We start from the raw sequence: 18,360 nt of genomic DNA, 5'->3' as shown, positions 1-18,360 counted from the left end.
CACACCTTTCCTGATCCAGGCCAGGAGCCATTGGCCTTCTTGGCCACCTGGCCACACTGCTGGCTCATGTCCAGCCTGCTGTCCATCTGTGCCCACAGGTCCCTTTCTGCATGGCCACTGTCCAGTCACTCTGTCCCCAGCCTGTAGCACTGCAGGGATGGTTGTGGCTAAAGTTCAGGGCCCGGCACTTGGACTGGTTATACTCAAACTTATTTGATTTGGGCCCTGGATCCAGCCTTTCCAGGTCCCTCTGCAGAGCCCTCCTACCCTCCAGCACATCCACACTCACACCCAGCTTGGTGCCATCTGCACATTTGCTGATGCTGCACTCAATGCCCTCATCCAGATCATCAATGCAGATATTGAAATCCACGCTGGCTGGCTCTGATCCCTCAGCCATCCTGGAGGTGCCCTGTGATGGCACTCAAGGTGATCTGTTCCATCACCTCACCAGGCACCCAGGTCAGGCTGACAGGCCTGCAGTTCCCCACATCCTCCTTCCAGCCCTTCTTGGGCATGGGCTCACATTGGCACCTCCAGTCCTCTGGCACCTCCCTGCTGAGCCAGCACTGATGAGAAATGATGGAGAGCAGCTTGGGGAGCTCATCCAGCAGCTCCCTCATCCCCCTAGGATGGATCCCATCTGTTCCCAGAGACACCAGTGAACATCTGAGTGGCTCAGCAGGTCCCCAGCTGCTTCTTCCTGGATTACAGGGGTATGTTCTTCTCCCTGTCCCCATCTACCAGCTCAGGTGAACACTTGTCCTGAGGACAACCTGAACTTTTTGTTGAAAACTGAGGCAAAGAAAGGGTTAAATATCCCAGTCTTTTCCTAATCTTTGGCAACAATATCCCACCAAAAAAGAATGGATTTTCTACTTTTCCTCGTTTTGCCTGTAATGTTTTAATAAAATAATTTCTGATGTCTTCTGCAGAAGTGGCCAGGTTATGTCCTAATTGAATTTTCACTTCTCTTAATTTTTTTTCACTTCTCTAATTCTCTCATTGGCATGATCTAACAACATCTTTAAACCCTTCCTGCGTTGTCTACCTCTCTGTCCAAAGGCTCATTTTTCCCTGAGTGCTTGGAAAAAGCTCCATGTTCAGCCAAGCCAGTCAGTTTTCTTGCTACCTCACTGATCACTTTTTGGCACAGATGGACAGGCTGCGCCTTCAAGATTTCTTTCTTGTAGTGTGTCCATTCTTTCTGGAATCCTTTGTTTGAAAATGCGCTTTGCCATAAAAAAATCAGTACCTGATTTAGTACTGTCAAAATCTGCATCCTGAATAAACTGAAATCTGCTGTGACTCAAGTGTAGAAGTTTTGTTGAGGCCCCTCCTCCTTTCAGAGAATATTTAAAAACTCAATAATTTTATGGTCACTGTAGCCCAAACAGCCTCTGACCACCACATCTCCCACCAGCCCTTCTCTCTTTGTGAACAGCAGGAGACAAAGCTTTCCTTGGGAGTGGGAAGAGAAGGAAACCTCCCCAGAGTGCAGCCTGGAAGGTTCAGCCCGGAGGTGAGGAAACAGAAAAGTCCCTCCCAGGGCAGAATGTTGGTGCCCGAGGTGTCCCAGCGTGAGGCTGGGCCATGCCATGGCTCTGTGTGCCAGGAGCCGGCAGCGCTGGGTGCAGGGAGCCCAGGGAGGGCACAGCAATGCTGGGCTGAGAAATGCTGGGGGGGACAGCGAGATGGGCGTGTGCAGCCGGCCAGGGCACAGGAGCAGCACGCACAGGGGGCACAGCCTGCAGGAGAGATGGCCAAGGGCTGGGCAGGGCTGGCAGGGCCAGAGGCACCCAGGCCTTTGTGCCCTGGGCTCGGGCAGGGCCTCTGCAGCCCCACAGAAGGAACTTTCCTGGCAGGGGCTGCACTTTGCTTCTGCCTCGGCCCTCCCTCAGGAGGCTGCCAGGGCTGGCAGCTTGATGACATTTGTCCTTGCTGCCCCTGCCATCCCACTGCCCCAGGAACAGCCCCGAGCCCCCCGTGAGGGACAGGCCCTGCTGGGCCAGGCCTGGGCTCAGGCCTTGGCCTTTCTGCTTCCTCCACCCAGCCCAGGCCTTGCTCAGCATTGCAGTTCCCTGCTCACAGCCTCGGGCTCCTGCAATCCTGCCCTCAAGGACCTGCTCTCACCAGTCCCTGGGGAGCCTTTGGCAGTCCCTGCCCTCACTGGGGCCACTGATGCTCCAAGGGACTTGGAGTTTTGCTTCTGACTCCTGGAGCAGCTTCTTCAACCTTGTCTCAGTGCCTGAGGGTCCTGGACTCAGCCCCAAATCCACCCTGGGAATCATTGAAATACAGAAAGTCCTCAGGAGCACCTTGTCTTCTTTCAGTTGTCTTCAAGTTATCAGGGATTGTGCAGCTGCTTGGAGTCAATTTGGAGTTTTGTTAATGAGGAAGGATTTCAATGTGTGCCTCATGACTTTTGTGTTTTTAATCACATGACTATTTTTTTATTTTTCATTTAGAGGAGAACTGATAGAACTATTAACCAGGTGATCTTGATGCTGAATGTCTCCTTAGGAGGTCTGGGCACACAGATGAATGAGCCCCTTGAGGGCTGACCCTGTTTGGACAACCTGCTCCTCACCCCCAACCTCAGTGTGTCTCACATCACCCACCTGGGACTGACATGCCAAAAAAAAGATTATTAATTTACAAAATTAAAATAATATATTTTTCATAATAATACTATTCTATATTTTTATTATCTTAATTTTCTATTTATCTAAAAAATTCCATACATTTTTGGCAATCAAAAATTTTTTTGGTCATTGGTTCAAAGTAACACAATTCTTTTCATTAATAAGTCACCACTATTGGCTATGGATTTCTCCTGCTATATGATTATTACTTCTATTTTTAGTACCATTGTATTATTTTTAATCATTTTCTCAGATTGTATAAAAGGGACCCATTTGGGATTCATGGAGTCATTTCTGGGGTACATTTGAGGCAGTTTTGGGTCTGGAGAGGGAATTTAGACAGAACTTTAGAGTCTGGAGGAAACTTGGGAGACCTGAGTGGGCACTAGGAGGGGCACTGAGAGATTGTGATGGATACTTTGGAGCCCAGGAGAGCTCTTGGGAGTCCGGGAGGGCACTTGGAGGTCAGGGAGGGGAATCTGGGGCCATTTGGTGTCTGGGCGGGCTCTTGGGGGGCTCTAACGGGGCTCTCCGGGGCGCAGGGGATGATGGGAGTTTTAGGCACAGGTATAATATGGTTTGATAGAGCAGTGGAGCATCATGGGAGTTGTAGACGAAGCTGCAATGTCTCTCGGTGGGGCGCGGTGCATGATGGGAGATGAAGGCACAGCTGGAATAGCACTCTATGGGAACTGCGAAGCATCATGGGAGCTGTAGTCCCGGAAGTGACTCTGACAAAGAAAGGAAACTCCTCTTTGCCAGACCTCCTGAGGAGAGACCCTGGATCAACATCAATCACAGAATGCTGCAATCACCTCTGCTCTGAAGAGAACAGTAATAAAATGCACCCTTGAAAATAGGAATGGATATTTCTAAGAAGCTCTTTCAGATATTTCTCCATATCTGTGGTTGAAAATCATCATGATGAACTGCACCAGAGCAGAGGGAAATCAAGGCAGAGCCATGGTTTGTCAGGACTTGCTTGCTCCAAATGAGCCCTGTGGTGCATTTGGAGCTGCCAAGGAGCTCCAAATAATATTTTGGAAATATTGGCTCATTCTCTTCAGCTCTGTCCTTGCCAGCAGCCCGGCCCAGCTCAGCAGCACAGACACAGCACAAGGACTTTAATGACCCTCTTGGGGTTGGGGCTGAGTCCCTGAACATCAGTCCCTGAGAGGGAGTTGAAGAAACCTCTCAAGAATTCCAAGTCAGATTCAAACTCCAAAGTTTCTCTTACTTTTAGTGACTCTCACTGATAATCATGAAAGATAAACTTTCCCAAGGGTTGAATTCGAGCAGAAAATTGATGACAATGATGTCAGATAGGAAAAAATAGGGTAAAGGAGGAAAAGAAATATCTGAAGAATTCAAAGTGAGATTCAAAGTCCAAAGTTTCTTCAAGTTCTAATGGGTCCCACTGAGGGACATGACAAAGAAAGTGTCCCCAGCTACAGATTTATTGTTTTTATGTTACATTTCTAAACTATCAGTTTTTTCTTCTTATGATATAATATTTAAGTGGATTTATTATTTTTATATTGCCTTTTTTTGTCTGGATTTTTTATTTTTCTGAAAGACGCAGAGACACAGGACTTCTGAGTTGCTTTAGAAAGTTTGGTTTAATTTTTTTATTTTCTATCCAGTCAGAAAGGGTAAATTTGTTTTACAGATGGTCACATCGTGGCTTAGAAGTCGCAGGACTTATGGTTACAAGGTCTTTAAAGTATTTATTAAGCAGTAAAACCCTGTCAATAGAGATATTTAAATTTCTAATTCAATACTAAGTTATTTTGTCTTACAGACTCATACTACAGTGTGACCTTTCTTACCCAATTATATCCAAACATGCAAACTTACATTGCTGCACTCTACAACTTCCTGTTCCCTTTGTAACTACCTTTCTTTTTTCTATATCTTAAATTCTAAAGCTAAACCTATCTCTACTTAACTATGCATAGTTCTAAGCTTTGGCTTACAGGGCCAATGTTCTGAGAATTCCTTGCATTTTTAATTTCAACACCCAGGTTCCAGTTAGAGCAGAACACTGCAGGCACTGATGACAGGTGGGGACAAACAAGGGAAAGGTGTCTGTGATGCTGAGCAAACCTGGATGTGTTTCAGGAATGCAAAGGGCCAAGGGCTGAGCCCCAGCCCCTGGCAAGGCAGATCCTGTCCCTCCCTCATTGCTCAGGGCTCTTCCCGGGCCACTGGGCTCTGGGCATGTGCAATGCCAAGGGCAGCACCATGGGGCGGCCCCTGCCAGGCTGCTGAGCAGGGACAAGGAGGCAATGAGGCCCCAGCACAGCAAGGCTCACTTGTCCCCTGCTGGCCTCAGGCCCAGGGCCAGCCTGCATGGCCCAAGTGCTGCAGGAGTTGGCTGTGTCAGGGCCTTTCAGCTGCTGCCCATCCCTGTGCCCTCTGCAGCCCAGGCTGTCCTACGGTGTCCATGCCCTGCGCCTCTGTCCCTGCAGGCTGTCGTCATCCCCCGGCTGCCCCACCTCGCTGGCCCCTTCCTTTGCTGACAGCTCTGCCTCCTGCCTGCCTCTGCCTGCACACACAAAGCCTTGGGCTGACCCAAATTCCTTCTAGGTGACTTGTTGCACCACAGCACTGCCCTTAGAGCAAAATTCCTTTATCCTTGGCCCTCCTCAGCTGCTCCTGGCATTAATTCTTTCTTTTTCTGGCTGTCCTCTACTGTTTCACTAGGATCCTCCCTCTGAAACTGCCCTTCAGGCACTTCCAGGTCCCTTCTCTGCTGTCCTCACTCTCCACTCCCCTGAGCACAGAATTCCTTTGTCCCTGTACACTGGTCATGTGTTTGCGGCCTCCAAAGAACACCTTGGGAGATCTCTGGGCCTTCTCCAGCACATTGGCAAATGAAAACATTCTGCTCATAATCTAAGGAAATCAGCAGAAGAACAAGGCCAGCCATACCTCTATTTTCTGGCTACTTTTGTCTGGTCGCAATTCTTGGATAGATAGAATTTGGGAAGCCAAATCACAATTTTGGCCACTGCCCCTAAACAAAAAGGTCGGTTCTTTTCCATAGGAAGGAAAGCACAGAGCCCCAGTGCTCCAGGGCCAGAGGAGAGGCAGACCTAAACATGCCAAAGTAAGCTGGACCTGTCAAATGATCCTTGGAGGAGATCCTTGTTTGGGAGGCCAAACAAGCCAGACCTGTTCCATGTCCCCTTCATTCCATGGGTTCCTGTAGTGTCACAATGTTCTCCTTGCTTCTGCAGTGTCACAATATCCCCTTGCTGCCATGAGACCCTGCAGGGTCACAATGGCCCTTTGGTTCCCCACAGTGTCACAATGGTCTGCATGATTCCATGGGGCCTTGCAATGCCACAATGGTTTCCATGATTCCACGGTGCCCTGCAGGATCACAATGCAGCAATGCAGCAATGGCCTCTTGGTTCCACAAAGCCCTGCTGCTTCACACCGGCCCCTTGGCACCATGCGGCCCAGCAGAGCCACAGTGATGTCCTTGGTTCTACAAAGTCCCCACAGTGTCACAATGGTCTCTGCAGGAAGAAAACCACAGAGCCCCAGTGTTTCAGAGGTTAATGAACTGCAATCACCAGAGACCAAGACCAGAGGCCCTGTCTGTCTTGGCAGGTGTGTCTGAGAGCAACCCTCCAATATTTGAAATTTTGAATGTTTAATCCCAATTTCAGCCCTTCTTCCCTGGAGTAGAAGGCCAGTTCTTTTTCATAGTTAGGAAAGCACGCATTCCCAGTGTTTGGAAGGCAGGTGAGAGCCAGCCCTCAGGAGGCCAAGGTCAGCCAGACCTGTCTGTAATGGCAGCTTTTGTGTAGGAACAATCTTTGGATCTAGGGCTTTTGGAGGTGAAATCCTGATTTTGGCCATGGGTGCCTGGAGAAAAGGATGGCTCTTTTCCACAGGAAGGAAAGCACAGAGTCCCAGTGCTTCAGGGGCTGATGAGCAGTAGCCACCAGAGCCCACACGTGCCAGACCCATTTGTCCTGGTAGCTTTTTTTTGAGACCAATCCTTGGTTATATAGAATTTTGGAGGCAGAATCCCAATTGCAGCCATGAGCCCCTGGAGAAGAAGGATGGCTCTTTCCTATAGGAAGGAAAGCACAGAGCTCTATTGTCACAGGGCAGATTAGAGGCGAACACAGGAGGCCAAGGCCAGCCAGAGCTGTATGTCCTGGAAGCTTTTGTCTGGGAGAAACCCTTACATATAGGGAATGATGGAGGGAAAGTACCAATTTTGGCCATGGGTGCCATGTGTGAAGGAGGGATGGTTCTTTTCCACAGGAAGGAAAGCACAGAGCCCAGTGCTTGAAGGCAGGTGAGAGCTGGCCCTTGGGAAGAGACGGTCAGCCAGGCTTGTTGGTAATGGCAGCTTTTGTCTGGGAGAAATCCCTGGATATTGGGAATTTTGGAGGCAGAATCCTGTTTTGGCCATGGATGCTTGGATGAAAAGGACAGTTATTTTCCATTTGAAGGAAAGCCTAGAGTCCCAGTATTTCAAGGGCACAGGAGAAGAGAATGTCAACATGCCAAGGGCAGTTGGACCATCAGGCCAAGCCAACATGTAGGAGTGTGTGCTGGGCTTTGCACCACTGATTAGTGGTTTGTCATCAGTCTTGTCTGGTTCTGTTCAGAGTCAAAATTATTAGAAAGGCAATTGAGACGGTTCCTTGTGTTCGGACTTGGATGTTTATTATATCTTATCAGAGAATTACAGAAAGCACCTCTAGCTCCTTGCTAGAAGTAGGAAAAATGGCTCTCTGCTGAGCCTGTTTCAAGGCCTTTTAAAGTTAAACAAACCAGTACAAGTTTAACACCTATAGTATTTATACTTTTGACCCAATAATAGATTCCCATGACCCTTAGAGTGATTTTTGTCGGAGTAATCCAAAGGTTACTACCTAAGTTCCATGAAGAAGAAGGAAGAAGAAGAAAATGAACAAGAGAAAGACACCACCCAAAATTCTCCATCTTGTCCCGTAACTACCACTGTACTATAAAAACCTCAAATTTAAAACCCATCAGCCAGTGAAAATACACACATCTAATCCACTTATACATTTATGATTTCTAACTCATTATTTATATTTACAAGTCTTCTCCAAGGTTTCAGGTCCAATGCAGTGTTTTTCAGGGTGTCTGTGCCTGGAAGCACAGAAAGCTCAAAAACTCCAGATTTCGGGGATCCAACACCAACAGACCTGTTACCTGTTCCCTTGAATCCATGGGGCCCTGCAGTGTCACAATGCTTCTGTTATATTGGATCCTTGGTTCCATGAGGCCCAGCTGTGTCACACTGAATCTCTTGTTTCCATGGGGTTCCACAGTGTCACAATGGTCCCTTGTTTCCATGAGCCCTTGCAGAGTCACAGGGGTCTCCTTGGTTCCACAGTATCCCAATGGACCCTTGGTTCCATGGGGACTCACAATGTCAGAAGGATCTCCTTGGTTCCATGAGGTCCTGCAGAGCCCCTTGATTCAACAAGGCCTCAAAGTGTCACCATGGCCTCCAGGATTCCATGAGGCCCCACAGTGTCACAATGGACTCCTTGGTTCAATGGTGCCACACAGTGACATAATCACCCCTTGGCCTGATGAGACCCACAGTGCCAAAATGGTTCCATGGGGCCCTGTAGTGTCTCAATGGCCCCCTGGTTCAATGTAGCCTTTAGTGTCACAATGGTCTCCATCATTCCATAAGGCCTTGCAGTGTCACAGTGGACCTTTGCTTCCATGATACCCCATAGTGTCACAATGGTATTCTTGGTTCCACAATGTCATCCCTTCATCCCATGGAGACCCACACTGTTCACTGTAGTGCCCTTGATTCCATGAGGCCCTTCCATGCTGTAATGGCCCCTTGGTTCCAGTGGGTCCCACAGTGTCAGAATGGTCTCATCTGTTCCATGAGATTCCATAATATAACACGGTCACCTTGGTTCCGTGAGGTTCTGCAGTGTCACAATGGGCCCATGGCTCCAGAGGCCAGGCTGTGTCAGAATGACCCCTTGGTTCCACAAGCTTTCTTAGTTTCACAATGGTCTCCTTGGATCTGCAGTGCCACAATGGCCCCTTTGTTCCATCAGTTTGCACAGTGTCACACCAGACTCCTTGGTTCAGTTAGGCCTTGTCATGACATAATCTACAGAATATCAGAATAAGACTCATGAACAAAAATTTGCTGTTTAAGAGAACATCATTTGTTCAGACCTGAAGTCTAGTGAAGGATAACTCTTAATCATACCTGAACATGTAATTCTACAAGTGGGTTGCTTATATACAGCCACTAAATGTGTATTACAATTTACCCATTTCCATAAAATCCACCCCAAGTTACCAGGTTGTGTCCTTGTTTTTTCTATCACTGCGCCTTTGAGACAGATTTCTTCTTCTTCTCTTCCAACCTTTCCTTCTGAGAAAGCAGGCCCAGACTGCCTTGATCCTGTGCTAAAAGTTCACAGGCACGGTAAAACTTGAATGAACACTTAGGGTTTGAAGCACAAGGCTCTGTGTGTCCAGGCAGAGGCAGGCAGGAGGCAGAGCTGTCAGCAAAGGAAGGGGCCAGCGAGGTGGGGCAGCCGGGGGATGACGACAGCCTGCAGGGACAGAGGCGCAGGGCATGGACACCGTAGGACAGCCTGGGCTGCAGAGGGCACAGGGATGGGCAGCAGCTGAAAGGCCCTGACACAGCCAACTCCTGCAGCACTTGGGCCATGCAGGCTGGCCCTGGGCCTGAGGCCAGCAGGGGACAAGTGAGCCTTGCTGTGCTGGGGCCTCATTGCCTCCTTGTCCCTGCTCAGCAGCCTGGCAGGGGCCGCCCCATGGTGCTGCCCTTGGCATTGCACATGCCCAGAGCCCACTGGCCCGGGAAGAGCCCTGAGCAATGAGGGAGGGACAGGATGTGCCTTGCCAGGGGCTGGGGCTCAGCCCTTGGCCCTTGGCATTCCTGAAACACATCCAGGTTTGCTCAGCATCAGAGACACCTTTCCCTTGTTTGTCCCCACCTGTCATCAGTGCCTCCAGTGTTCTGCTCTAACTGGAACCAGGGGACACTTTCTCAGTCCTGTCCCTCAGTGGGACCCATTAAAACTTCAAGAATCTTCAGTGTTTCAATTAAAATTTGAGTTCTTGAGAAATTTTTCAAGCACACTCTGAGGGACTGAGTCTGATGCAGACAGCACCAATGCCCTGAGAGGGTCATTAAAGTCCTTGTGCTGTGTCTGTGCTGATGAGCTGGGCTGGACTCCTGACACAGAGGGTGATCCTGGCAACCAAGAAGAGCTTCAAAAACACATTTCTCACGATGAGCAGCTCCTCTCCCAGCCTAACAGGTCTGTGGCACTGCCTGCATCCACCCCAGGCACAGCACAGAGGCACAGAGAGCTTCAATCAGTCAGGGCTGGGAAGATGCTCAGAAGGGACTGGGACAGAATCACTCCCAGCCCTTGACACAGGAAGCCTCTGGCTGCAGGACAATGCAGCTGCAGCTCCTGCACTGATCTCCTAAAGCTGCAACATCCCAATGCCTGCAGACTGTGTGAGTACATTCTCTGATGATCTCTTGTGTAGAGCAGCCAGAGGTGCCCAGGGCTGTCATGCAGAGCAGGGTCCTGCAGCCCAGGGTGCTGTGCTGGGGCAGGGACTCTGCTGCCTGCCAGGGACAGCTCTCAGCCAGCCCTGGGAGCTGTTCCCAGCATAGGGGACAAGGTCTGGGTGGAAGGAGACAGCTGGTAAGGCTTGGGAAAAAAAAGTGTTCTGCTTGTGGGGTGAGGATGCTGCATTGTTCAGGACTGCTCCCAGCATAACATTTAACTGCAGAATATTTCTAGGTAGATTACACAGAGAGCACAGTGAGGCAGGGGCTGCATAAAAGGGAAAATCCAGATTTTGTAATTTACTGCTCTGGGTTGCCTAGAAGGGAAATTGCATATAGATATTAATCTCTTCAGGGTGGGAAAAATAGAAAATCTTTTTCTTGGATCTTAATAAAGCAGTCAGTGACAGAAAACAGCACAGGGTCCCTCACAGGCAGCATCAGTGTCACTTTTCCAGCCTCCTCAGGGTTACTATGATCTCTGCATCAGAGCCTGCAAAGGCAGAGGTGGCCCTGGGCAGTGCCCTGTGCTGGGAGGGGTCTGCAGGGCAGAGCTGAGCCCCCAGGGCTGGGCTGGGCTCTGGCAGCACTGGCAGGGCTCAGCCCTGGGCACAGGGAAGCAGCTGCTGGCAGGGACAGCTCCAGGCAGCAGAGCCCTGGGCAGGCAGTGGGGAAAGTGCCACCAAGCTGGGCTGGGATATTTCAAGTCCTCTCCAAACTGAACTATTCCATTATTACTTTTCTTACAGATCCCCATGGCAAGACATAGGAAATGTCCAACAGCAGCTCCATCAGCCACTTCCTCCTGCTGCCATTGGCAGACACGCGGCAGCTGCAGCTCCTGCACTTCTGCCTCTTCCTGGCCATCTCCCTGGCTGCCCTCCTGGCCAACGGCCTCATCATCAGCGCCGTAGCCTGCGGCCACCACCTGCACACCCCCATGTTCTTCTTCCTGCTCAACCTGGCCCTCTCTGACCTGGGCTCCATCTGCACCACTGTCCCCAAAGCCATGCACAATTCCCTCTGGGACACCAACAACATCTCCTATGCTGGATGTGCTGCACAGGTGTTTTTGTTTATCTTTTTCATAGGATCAGAGCTTCCCCTCCTGACCATCATGTGCTACGACCGCTACGTGTCCATCTGCAAACCCCTGCACTATGGGACCCTCGTGGGCAGCAGAGCTTGTGCCCACATGGCAGCAGCTGCCTGGGCCAGTGGCTTTCTCAATGCTCTGCTTCACACAGCCAATACATTTTCCCTGCCCCTGTGCCACGGCAATGCCCTGGGCCAGTTCTTCTGTGAAATCCCACACATCCTCAAGCTCTCCTGCTCACACTCCAAACTCAGGGAACTTGGGCTCATTGTGATAAGTGCTGTTCTATATTTTGCTTGTTTTGTGTTCATTGTTTTCTCCTATGTGCAGATCTTCAGGGCTGTGCTGAGGATCCCCTCTGAGCAGGGAAGGCACAAAGCCTTTTCCACCTGCCTCCCTCACCTGGCCGTGGTCTCCCTGTTTCTCAGCACTGCCTTATTTGAGTACCTGAAGCCCCCCTCCATCTCCTCCCCATCTCTGGATCTGGCAGTGTCAGTTCTGTACTCAGTGGTGCCTCCAGCCCTGAATCCCCTCATCTACAGTCTCAGGAACCAGGAGCTTAAGGCTGCAATATGGAGACTGGTGACTGGAGGGTTTCAGGGACATTAAACTTCCAGAAAAATAATGAAAATCACATAAATAAAAGACATTTTTGATAATTCCTGTTTGGTTAGTTGTGAGATCCACTTTCCTTTGTTTTAGTTTCTCTATATTGTCCACAAATATAAGCCTTTGCTCGTCTCATTTCTCATTTTGTTTCTCTCCACCTTCCCTGTGGCCACAGACTCTGTCAATGAGGAGCTGCACTCTTGGTGGCTATATATAAAAGGATCGTCCAGCAAAGTTTTCTCCAGAGATGCCCCTTCTGTTCCCTTCTCTGGAGCTGCAGCAGCAATGTCTGTGTGCAGAGCTGGGGCAGATCAGTGCTGGCACAGCAGCTGTGCCCAGCAGCAGCACTTGGTGTTGCCAGTGCTGCTCCCGTGCCACTGCCCCGCTGCCCTCCTGGCCCTCGTGTTGCTGCAGGGCCTGACTGCTCTGGGGGCCGGGCACAGCCCTGGGGGTGGCAGTGCCGGGGCTGCAGCAGGGACAGGCCATGGGCACTGCTGGGGCAGCGCTGACGCCTCAGGCCAGGGCCTGGGGGCTCCAGGCTCCTTGGCCAGGCTCTCTCCACAACACTTGGCCAGCCCAATGCTGAGCACAGAAAAGCCCCGGGAGCAGCCCCAGGCTGGCTGTGGGCAGGCTGGGGGCAAACAGCATGGCTGGTGCTCTGCAAGCTCCCTGCAAGGGTGTCACCCTGGCAAGGAGCAGCAGAGCAGGGGCTGATCCATCCCCACTGTGCTGGACACCCCAGGGCAGCGTCCCAGAGCGTCCTCATGCACCTGCCAACAACATCCCCCCTCTGCAGCCCTGGCCTCTCCCCCAGCTCACACAGGAGCCGCATCCTTGCAGGCACACACACGGCAGCACTGGCTCAGGAGCCCCTGTTTGCATTGCACACAGCAGGCTCAGCACCCCCATGGTGCTGCTGTGGGGACATGGAGCTGAATGAACACAAATGCCATCAGCCCCTGGGGCCAGCAAGGGCTGGGGGACGGCAGGGAAACCACTCGGGTTTGTCGTGGCCTCTGAAGTCAGCCAGAAAGTTTGTTCCCATCAGCTGTGAGTTTCCTGTCCCACTGTAGATGTTGTTTCTCAGAGCCAGGGCTACCTGGCAGCCACTCCCAAACTGCCCTGAGCATTTCTATTCCTTCAGCTTTGCTTTCTTTACTCTTTCCTGATCCAGATTTCTTCCTCTTCACCACCCTTGTCCCCTCCCCTGCTAACAGCCCATTCCTCTTTGCCCTTTCCTCTCTGGCCCATCTCCCGATTTCAGTTCCTCAGTTGGCACCATGGGAACATCCCTTGGGGAGCAGGATCATCATCCAAGTGCTTCAGGAATTGTCTGTAGTGTCCTGCAGTGCCTCGTGCTGCTCCCTTGCCAGAGGCACCACAGGCCAGGGGGGCACATCTGGGCTGCTGTGTCTGGGTGTGGGGCTCCCTGTTGTGGGCAATGAGGAGGGGCTGGAGAGGCTCTGCAGGACTGACAGGATGGGCTTTGGGGCTGTGTGGAGAAGCTGAGGGACCTGGGCTGCTGGACCTTGTGAAGAGGAAGCCCAGGGCTCATCCTGCAACTGCTCCAAGGTGGCTCCAAGTGGCTTCAGGGAATCATAGAATCAGCAATGCTGGAAAAGATCCTGGGGATCTTCACATGCAACCTGTTCCCTGACACCACCTTGTCTCCCTGAGCATCCTCTTCTCCAGGATAAACATCCCCAGCTCCCTCAGCCACTCCTCACAGGACTTGTGTTCCAGACCCCTCACCAGCCTTGTTGCCCTTCTCTGGATACAATCCAGCCCCTCCATGTCCTTCCTAAATTGGGGCCCAGAACTGGACACAGCACTCGAGGTGCTGCCCAAGCAGTGTCGAGTACAGGAGAAGAATCACTGCCCTGCTCCTGCTGGCCACAACATTCTTGGTTGTGGCCAGTTGCCATGGACTTTCTTGTCCACCTGGGCACACTGCTGGCTCATGTCCAGCCTGCTGTCCATCAGTGCCCCCAGGTCCCTTTCTGCCTGGCTGCTGTCCGGCCACTTCGTCCCCAGCCTGTAGCACTGCAGGGGTTGTTGTGGCCAAAGTTCAGGACCCAGTACTTGGCCTTGTTAAACCTCTCCTTGGATTTGGGCCCTGGATCCAGCCTATCCAGGCCCGTGTATAGAGCCCTCCTACCTTCCAGAAGATCCACACTCACACCCAGCTTCATGTCAGCACGATTCCATACGGTCTTAGAGTGTCACAATTTCATGAGGCCTCCCAGTGTCACAATATCCCTTTGCTTCAATGGAGCCCCAGGGTGTCACAAAGTCCCTTGGATCATTGTGCCCTGCAATGTCACAATGGATCTTTGGTTCCATGAGGTCTCACAGTGCAGCAATGCTCTCCTTAGTTCCACAGTGTCACAATGGCCTCTTGGTCCCATGGGGCACCATGGTGTCATAATTGTTTCCTTCAGTCTATGAGTCCCTGCAGTGTCACAATGGCCTCTTGGTTGTACGAGGTCCAGCAGTATCACAGTGGTCTCCTTGTTTCCAAAAGGACAAAAAGTGTCACAACTGTCTTCTTGATTTCATGAGGTCTCATGGAGTCACAGGGACCCCCGAATTCCATAAGGGTCCACAGTGCCACACTGGACTCCTTGTTCGCACGGTGCCACAATGGACCCCTGCTGACACAAGATCCTGCAGTGTCACAATGGATTCTTGGTGCCATGACACCCTGCAGTGTCAGTGTCACAGTGGTGTCTGAGTCCCTCTGCAGAGCCCTCCTGCTCTCCAGCACATCCACACTCACCCCCAGCTTGGTGCCATCTGCACATTTGCTGATGTTGCACTCAATGCCCTCATCCAGATCATCAATGCAGATATTGAAATCCACGCTGGCTGCCTCTGATCCCTCAGCCATCCTGGAGGTGCCCTGTGATGGCACTCAAGGTGATCTGTTCCATCACCTCACCAGGCACCCAGGTCAGGCTGACAGGCCTGCAGTTCCTCACATCCTCCTTCCAGCCCTTCTTGGGCATGGGCTCACATTGGCACCTCGAGTCCTCTGGCACCTCCCTGCTGAGCCAGCACTGATGAGAAATGATGGAGAGCAGCTTGGGGAGCCCTTCCAGCAGCTCCCTCATCCCCCTAGGATAGATCCCACCTGTTCCCAGAGACACCAGTGAGCATCTGAGTGGCTCAGCAGGTCCCCAGCTGCTTCCTCCAGGATTACAGGGGTCTGTTCTTCTCCCTGTCCCAATCTCCCAGTTCAGGAGAACACTTGTCCTGAGGATATCCTGTCTAATTGTTTGAAACTGTGGCAATGAATGGGTTAAGTAGCTCAGCCTTTTTCTCATCTTCAATTTCTCTATTCCCCACAGCATCCAATAAAGAGCTGAGATTCTCCTTGTTCGCCGGTTTACTAATAACTTATTTATAGAAATATTTTCTATTATTTTTCACAGAAGTGGCCAGGTAATGTCCTAATTGAGTTTTCAATTCTCACATTTTCTTTCTGCATGACTTAATAACATCCTTAAACACTTCCTGAGTTGCCTGCACCTTTTTCCAAATATGATGCACCCTCTTTTTTCCCTGAGTGCCTAGAAAAATCTCCATACCCAGCCAGGCCAGTCATTTTCCTCACTAGATCACTTCTGGCACACTGGGACAGGCTCCTTCTGCTCATTCATGATTTCTTTCTTGAAGTGTCTCCATCTGTAAGGGTCAGTCTGATGTTTCCCTCGATTTTGCCTCCCGACCATCGCAAAGAGACCTCGAGGACCTCCACCCAGGCTGACTCCAAACAATGGTTTCCTGGCCGGGCCAAGGTGGATGCTCGTGACTGTGGGCTGGTGTATTGTGTTCACTGGACTGTGCTGTTGTGGCACCAACCAGAGGTTGTGTTGTACCAACTGAGGACTGCTTGACCGTACCTGTCTCCTGCAGCACCACACAATGGTCCATAAATCTTCCCACCTCTTGGCCAGAGGCCACATGTTTTGGAGAAGGACTATAAAAGAGCTGGGAAAGACCCTTTGAGATCTCTCCACTGATGAAGACCCGTCTATCCCCTGGAGAAGACCCCTGAGATCTCCCCACAGACAAAGACTCGTCTATCGGATGACCCGTGAGGACGCCCGTCTGGTCTGTTGGTAGCTATTTTCCCATCCCTTTCTTTCCTTCCCCTCTCCCTATCCTATACCTCTCCCCTTTACCGTAACTGAGTTGTTGGCATTTGATGAAATGCATTGCTGTTGTTGAATAAACTGATTTTCTGCTGTTGAATAAACTGATTTTGTCCCCTGCACTTTGGCTCTTTGCACCTTTAAGATCAAAAGAACCATCACGACCCCCGCTCTGTATTAATAGCAGATCTTGACAGGCTCCATGAGACCACAGGACCATTCTGACTCTGTGGAACCAAGGATACCACTGTTACACTATGAGGCATCATGGAACAAAGGAGGCCATTGTGAACCAGCAGGGGAACCCGCTGACACTATTTTTATACTTCAAGGGCCATTGTGGAACTGCTGAGCCTTGTCCAACCAATGAGACCATTGTGACATCACAGAGCCTCATGGAAGCAAGGGGCTGTTGTGACACTGTGTGGCACCATGGAACCAAGGAGACCATTGTGAAACTACAGGGCTCCATAGAACTAAGAACTCATGTAACAGAGGGGCCCAATGGAATCAGGGCCTCTCCACCCTGTGGGGCATGCTCCTGCAAGCCCAGGAAGATACTCCACTCATTTTGTCAGATAAGGAATGGTCCCAAAATGATCTTCTTTTCCTGTACCCTCATTGGTTTAAATTTGACTGTAGTGTTCCTGCCTTAGTTCTTCCCATTGATTGTCCTCCTCGACCCACCCCTTTGCAGTCCCCTGCTTTTCTCGTAATTGAACCTAAACTCCACCCATACCCTGGCATATAAAACCCATGACTCTACCCTCATTCTTGTCTTGGTCCCTGGTTCAATAAAGGATCCCGGGTTTTGGTAAACCAAGACCCATCCTGTTTACGTCTTTTCCTGTTGGTCACTAATGGCTGCCTGAGGTCCAAGACTCCAGGGCCCAGGGAAGCTGTTGTGCCCCTCACTGCAGCGGAACACAACACCAAGGGGCAGTTGTGATGTCAGGGCCCCAAGGGTACAAGAACATGGAACAGGTCTGGTTGGCTGGGCCTCCTGAGGGCTGCCTGACTGGTCCAGCTGACTTGCCATGTTGGGGGCTATTTCTCATCAGCCCCTGAAACACTAGAGTTCAGTGGTTTCCTTCCTATGGGAAAAAGCTGTCCTTCTCCTCCAGGGGTTCATGGCCAAAATTGGGATACCTCCTCCAAATTTGATTTTATCCAAGGATTATTCCCATATGAAACCTGCCAGGACAGACAGCTCTGGCAGGCCTTGGCCTCTTGGGGGCCACCTCTTATCTGCCTTCAAAACACTGGGGACCTGTGCTTTTCTTCCCATGGAAAAACATCTTTCAAGTCCAGGCATCCATGGCCAAAATTGGGAATCCACCTCCAAAATTCCAAGGACAGGTCCCAGACAAAATCTTCCAGGCTTCCTGTGGGCCAGCTCTTATCTGCCTTTGAAACACCAGGGCTCCCTACAATCCTTCCTAGGGAAAAGAATTGTCCTTCTCATCCAGATGTCCATAGAGAAAAGTGGGATTTGGCCTCCCAAATTCTGTCTGTTCAAGGATTCCTCCCTGACAAAAGGTCTGGCTGGCCTTGGCCTCCTTGGGGCTGTGTCTAATCAGCCTTTGAAACACCGGGACTCTACCCTTTCCTTCCTATGGAGAACTGTCTTTCTAGTACAGGAACCCATGGCTGAAATGGAATTCCACCTCCAAAACTCCCCATATATCCAAAGGTTGCTTTCAGACAGAAGCTGTAAGGACAGACAGGTCTGGCTTGCCTTGGCCTCTGGTGAGTGCTTCTCATCTGCCTTCAAAACCCTGGGGTTCTGTGGTTTCCTTCCTATGGAAAAGAGCGATCCCTCTTGTCCAAGGGCTCTTGGGCTCAAACACTTGACCACTATCGAGTGACAAAGAAGCTATGTGCTCAGTGGAGTGGAAACTGAGGACAGCAGAAGAGTGCCCTGGGAGGGATTGAACAGTGGTTTCAGAGATGGTGGATCCTTTTGACATAGTGGAAAACAGCCTGAGAAAGAAAGAATTAATGCCAAAGGCAGCTGAGGAGGCCCAGACTGGAAAAAAGGAGAAATTTCCCTTCTATGAAAGGGCTGTGGTGCAGCACATCCCCCAGAAGGAATCTGGAGCAGCCCAAGGCTCTGTGTGTGCAGGCAGAGGCAGGCAGGAGGCAGAGCTGTCAGCAAAGGAAGGGGCCAGCGAGGTGGGGCAGCCGGGGGATGACGACAGCCTGCAGGGACAGAGGCGCAGGGCATGGACACCGTAGGACAGCCTGGGCTGCAGA

General features: G+C 50.9%; 2 protein-coding genes across 2 annotated transcripts in view; both read left to right on the top strand.

The window, feature by feature from the left end:
• Nucleotides 1-18,360, top strand: part of LOC148217360 (olfactory receptor 14A16-like) — a 470,135-nt gene that overhangs the window by 191,614 nt on the left and 260,161 nt on the right. The window lies entirely within an intron of this gene.
• Nucleotides 11,015-11,947, top strand: LOC148217369 (olfactory receptor 14A16-like). The gene has a single exon (XM_088158722.1). It carries the CDS (start codon nt 11,015-11,017, stop codon nt 11,945-11,947), a length of 933 nt encoding a protein of 310 aa, XP_088014848.1.

Source organism: Sturnus vulgaris, unplaced genomic scaffold, assembly GCF_052056855.1.
Source record: "Sturnus vulgaris isolate bStuVul1 unplaced genomic scaffold, bStuVul1.hap1 Scaffold_85, whole genome shotgun sequence".
Taxonomy (NCBI): domain Eukaryota; kingdom Metazoa; phylum Chordata; class Aves; order Passeriformes; family Sturnidae; genus Sturnus; species Sturnus vulgaris.
Note: the sequence above shows the minus strand (reverse complement) of the source record. Positions and strands in the feature narration are given on the sequence as shown.